A 6,000-nucleotide genomic window follows, 5' to 3' on the forward strand; every position below is an offset into this window, starting at 1 on the left:
ATGTAAACAGTCTCGCTTGCAACCGACTGCCATAAAAATGTCAGGCTTAAAAGACGCAGAAAACTGGCGATGTGGTGGGGATTATTAACAATGTAGATAACTACACTGCATCAATATGAGGGGTCACTCTAGTGCAGGTACCGTAGAGTTTTTGTGCAGTCAGTGCTAAAGTCACGAATAACAGAAACGCAGTATGAAGCTATTTATAGATCTGGGGAAGCCCTCTTTAGTGACATGTATCTAAAAATACATCTCAGTAAAACGAACAGAGCAGAGACTATTTGTTATACGTTGTCTGGATGCAGCCATACCCTCAGTTAGTACCAGCTTGATTTGTTTTGCTTGTTTGATGTTTACCAACCGCTGACTGAACAAGGTGCCCTGTATCTAAGAAAACAGGGGACACGGCATTGTCGGGAAGGAGCTGGTTCGGAGAAAAGCAGTCAAGTGTTACAGGTGATGACAGTCAAGGTAAAATGTATTCAATGTTCGATGCCCCGTGCGCGTGTGTTATAGCCAAGTGTTACCAGCTAAAGAGGAATCGAATCGTTCATAATGTGTGGTAAGTGACGCCTAGGGATTAACAGTGTGGTAAAAAAAGGGACGTTAACCTACATTGACCTACATGAATGACCTCTGACTGTGCAGCGTCTATCGAGATGCACGCCTTGCGCTATTTCATATTGTGTGTGTTTATTCGTTGTTGCGGAACGAGAAGTGTAAAACAGTATATCGACTCTAACAGAAGTGACATTCGGGGAACTTTTCCTGACCCAAAGACGAATGCCAATGTTGGCGGTCCTGGTTCCAGGACAATCAGTCATTCAGACACAAACATCAACGAGAATGGGAACACACACAGCAGTGTACGGAACAAATGGAATTCTGAAGACCGAAATTTTGGAGGAGATAGCAGCCGCCATCGAGACACCAATTCTAACGGTCACCGAGAAACTAAGACCGGCGGTCGAGAAACCAATTCTAACGGTCACCGAGAAACTAAGACCGGCGGTCGAGACACCAATTCTAACGGTCACCGAGAAACTAAGACCGGCGGTCGAGAAACCAATTCTAACGGTCACCGAGAAACTAAGACCGGCGGTGGAGAAACCAGGGGTAACGAACGCCGCCAGGAAACTAATGCAAATGTTCGAGACAACCCGGGGGCTGGGAATGATAGAAAATTAGGGACAAACAGCAATGTTCTGTTTAATGTGAACCATGGTATCAGCGGACAACGGAGTACAAAGAGTAACGTGGGCCGTGATGCAAATAGAAGCGACAGGTACAACGGTGTCGATGGGAACCTCACCAACTACTCCGTCCAGGACGGTGTGAAACACGACACCAGCCCCAACGAGTCGACGAACAAGAAAAAGGACGAGGGACCCAACGAGACGATACGTGCTGCGAAAAAAAGTATGTTGTCTTTTTTATGTAACCGTTATAAATAGGGTCAAAACGACCAATTATTTCGCTGACCCTTAAAAAAATTATAATTTGCAAATCAATAATTGAATTACAGTAAACTACGGTTATAACGAACACGCTTATAACGAACTGACGGATATAACGAACTTACTTTTTGGTCCCGGCTACTTGCTGTAGTCATGCTGTATATGTACTTATAACGAACTACGGTTATAACGAACTAAAATTAGTAGTCCCTTTGAGTTCGTTATAACCGTAGTTTACTGTACCAGACTTCCACCGATACATGGACAATATCACCAACCAATATGCCTGGAACACTTGCTGTTTTGTCATGTACACAACCATTCTCGATGTTGTCGAAGTGAGTGAGTGAGTATGGTTTTACGCCGCTTATTGCAATATTCCAGCAATATCACGACGGGAGACGCCAGAAATGGGCTTCACACACTGTACCCATGTGAGGAATGGAACCGGCTGTCTATATATTGTTTTCACAATGCCGCTGTACAGTTAAGGCCAAAAGAAGTATTAGGTTTCTGGCCTTTCGGTTTGGCCTAAAATGACGTTATGACACGGCTTTCTGTTTTTTTCCTTCACTTGAGTTGATAAACTCATTTGCATGACTCACAAACACTGATCCGAACGGTACAATCTTCGTATTCTGCAGGAATTAAATGGTTGTCTTCGCTTCTGAATTGCGATTCAAAAAAGTTGTAGTGATGTCTAAATGCACGTGACAAGCCGAAAATGCTTTAATGTCCCCCAACCCCTCAAAAGACGCGCACACACACACGCACGCACGCATGCACGTACGCACACACACACACACACATCGTGCGTCATGTGCAGTTTGTACTTGCACTTTGGTAAAAGCAGGTTAGAGTTACCTGCCCTTAGTTACAAAATCCGGAAAAAACGTAGTTCGCGTGGGTGTTGAAAGTGAAGCAGGCGGGGACGAAAACAATTAATTTACTCCTTTTGCCTAATATATGAGCTTACCGACATACGATGAACTGCGTATAAATTTATTTCCCTCGTGGGTACAATGTGTGAAGCCCATTTCTGGTGTCCCCCGCCGTGATATTGCTGGAATATTGTCGCGAAAGCGGCGTAAAACCTTTCTCACACATTCACTTTCTTGTTTAATTGTCTAAATAACAGTTAGGTAAAATATGCAATAATCTTTGACGCGACGTCAAACCCCATTTCACCCCACCTCACCTCACATCCTCAAGGCTGCTTTGTAACCAAGCAACCCGTAAAGATCCGGGGTAGAATAGGTCTTCAGCAACCCATGCTTGCCGTAAAAGGAGACTATGCTCGTCGTAAGAGGCGACTAACGGGATCGGGTGGTCAGGCTCGCTGACTTGGTTGATGCATGTCATCGACCCCAATTGCATGGATCGATGCACATGATGTCAATCACTGGATTGTCTGGTCCAGACCGCCGTCATATAGCTGGAATATTGCTGAGTGCGGCGTTAAACAACAAACAAACAAACACATTGTAACGATGTTGAGATAAAGCCTTGTTACAGAATGTTTTTCTGTTGTTCCTTGCAGACGGACCCAGCCATTCGCTTGGTGTGCGCAAGGAAGGTCGACAACAACCAACATTTGATGAAGCACCACCACCACCATCCTCCAAGATAACACAACGCATCTTGTGTGCATTCCTAGGGGTAGTGTGTGTTGTGCCTGTGTTGATGGGTATGGTGTTGCTTGTTTTTAAGTGTCATGCAAGGCGTCATCGGACTTCAACAGACAATATGTGTGACACACAGATACAGATGATTTGAAGAAGGCAGATCTACAAACGGTTTGGAAGATGCGATGTATCGTACCTATTATTATGCATGAAGTTACAAGGTATGGGTCATTCACTGGCGACATCGTACTTTAAAAACTGTGAAACTTATAAAATTGCTGTGGCTAGCGCACAATTATTTGTGGATGTATTGTTTGTATATATTGACTTGTGATTTACAGTCATTTGTTGATCTCACGCTTTGTATTGTTACAGTAGACAATCGTCTTTGTTGCAGTTAACTGTACATAGTTGCGCCCCTTAGTTTACAAGGATCCGATGAGCGTGGGTCCGAATCCTAGATTCACCCCGATTATTATCCTCAACCTCCTTATTATCCTGGGGCCCGATACACAAAGCGTTCGACAGTCGCAGTCTTTGTTAAAGCGTGGGCGTTACGATACCCTTACCGCTACGAACGCTTTGTTCATCCGGCCCCAGTTCCGTTGGTTTCAGCAAAGTCTCATCACTGTCATAGACCATCCTCGAATTGTACTGCATCTCTTTTTATAATACAGTAAACCTCGGTTATAACGAACTCAAAGGGACTTCTAATTTTAGTTCGTTATAACCGTAGTTCGTTATAAGCATATATACAGCATAACTACAGCAAATAGTCGGGACCAAAAAGTAAGTTCGTTATATCCGTCAGTTCGTTATAAGCGAGTTCGTTGAAACCGTAGTTGACTGTAGATTGGAATTTATTACACTATTGTGTGTTCAAGTGGGCGTCAAGTCTACCTCTCTCACTGTCTCCATCCCCGTCACTCCTTGTTAGGTGAAGGAGTTCGTGACAAACTGTTTACAAGATATTCTTTATCATATTGATTTGTACGATTGCTGAACAAAAAGAGTTGTTTGTTTTTTATGAAATTGTGTGCTTAGTCTTCACGAAAAAATATATACCAAAATATTCATGACCCCTATTTTTTTCGTTATTTTGTTAGTGCTTGTTTTTACACTCAGTATTTCAGTATCTCAGTATAGTATTCTCTCCTCCTATCTCCTCCTCTCAGGAATCTTCTCATTCTGGCCTCTCAGGCCCCGTACAGGGCCGGGTCTTCATGTGACAATCGGGGGCACGGGTGGTCCATTGTCTAAGGCGCCGCAATTCGCTGGGCAGAGTTGCGTCCCTTGGGCACGCCAGAAACCTGTGGCTGTTTGTTCGAATTCCCGTTCACCCCGGTAATGTTTCAAGCTTTGTCAGCACCATCCCCGTGCTTGTGGGTTTCACCGAAGTGGTGAACGTCTGAGACCTGCATCACTTCGGACTTTCCTCCCACATTAAGCTTGGGAATGCTGTTCAAAGCGGCTTTAAACGTAACCCACTCATCTGACAATCTCTCTCAATCAGACAGGTTTCAGGTTTCATCAAAGTGTTAATACCTGTTTTTCTCTCACATGGAGCTGTCACGCCGTGAATCAAAGCGGCAGAAAATACAACTCACTCATATTCATCCGGTCACGTGCTGAGGGTTAGATACGACCACTAGTCCGCTAGACTTGGTTGGTTAGTTGGTTTGTTTGTTGTTTAACGCCGCACGCAGCAATATTCCAGCTATATGACGGCGGTCTGTGTAAATAATTGAGTCTGGACGAAACAATCCAGTGATTAATATCATGAGCATCGATCCACGCAATTGGGATCGATGACATGCATCAACCAAGTCAGCGAGTCTGACCATCCGATCCTGTTAGTCGCCTTTTACGACAAGCATAGTCGCATTTTACGGCAAGCATGGGTTGCGTAACTCGTGACCTAAAGAGTTTGTTACCATGATCATTTTTGTTACCAGTGTTACTTGTTCGTGTTGACTTGTCTTCCATTCATCCTTCATTAAATCTTTGTCTCCTTATTTTCTAGGTGTCATGACCTTAATGGCTACCCATGTATGATAACGGTGTTGTTAATCGGTGATATGTTCTTGATGGTGAGGTGAAATGGGGTTTAACGTCGCGTCAAGGATTATTGCACTTATATAGCGACGTGCATGCACGTGTGTGAGTGGCTGCTTGTACTAGTCCGGACTGATGCCGATTTATAGTGCTAGCCCACTGAGATACCATGCCGCAGTTTAACATGAATACCCCACCCAGACACAGTATACTGACTCCGAGCCGACCAGTCCTTGTTTTAGCCTCTTAATGCCGAGCGCCAGACAGGGTAACAACAAGTGCCATCTTTTAACGCCTTTTGGTATGAGGCGGCCGGGGACCGAACCCCCGACCTTCCGCTCTCCGGGCGGACGCTGTACTACTAGACCACGGAGGCGGTCCGATATGTTCTTGAAGGCACTGTTAATACGCATTCAGTATGTGATGTCATCATTGCAAGGGGAACACCGACATTCGCGTTCTGTCTGTTTGTTTGTTGTTTAACGCCGCACTCAGCAATATTCCAGCTATTTGACGGCGGTCTGTAAATAATCGTGTCTGGACTAGACAATCCAGTTATTGACATCATGAGCATCGATCCACGCAATTGGTATACGATGACATGCATCAACCAAGTCCACGAGCCTGACCACCCGATCCCTCTAGCCACCTCTTACGACAAGTATTGTCGCCTCTTACGGCAAGCATGGGTTGCTGAAGACCTATTCTACCCCGGATCTCCACGGGGGACAAGCATGGGTTGCTGAAGACCTATTCTACCCCGGATCTTCACGGGGGACACGCATGGGTTGCTGAAGACCTATTCTACCCCGGATCTCCACGGGGGACAAGCATGGGTTGCTAATGACCTATTCTACCCCGGA

General features: G+C 45.0%; 1 protein-coding gene across 1 annotated transcript; it reads left to right on the forward strand.

Moving 5' to 3' along the window:
• Position 1: 1 nt before the first annotated feature.
• Positions 2 to 4,870, forward strand: LOC124152142 (protein TIC 214-like). The gene is made up of 2 exons (XM_046524934.2): positions 2 to 1,419; positions 2,998 to 4,870. The coding sequence occupies exons 1-2, from the start codon at positions 630 to 632 to the stop codon at positions 3,231 to 3,233; spliced, it is 1,026 nt and encodes a 341-aa protein (XP_046380890.1). The 5' UTR covers positions 2 to 629; the 3' UTR covers positions 3,234 to 4,870.
• The last annotated feature ends 1,130 nt before the right edge of the window (positions 4,871 to 6,000 follow it).

This window comes from Haliotis rufescens, unplaced genomic scaffold, assembly GCF_023055435.1.
Source record: "Haliotis rufescens isolate VD_foot unplaced genomic scaffold, xgHalRufe1.0.p SCAF_52, whole genome shotgun sequence".
NCBI classification, from domain to species: domain Eukaryota; kingdom Metazoa; phylum Mollusca; class Gastropoda; order Lepetellida; family Haliotidae; genus Haliotis; species Haliotis rufescens.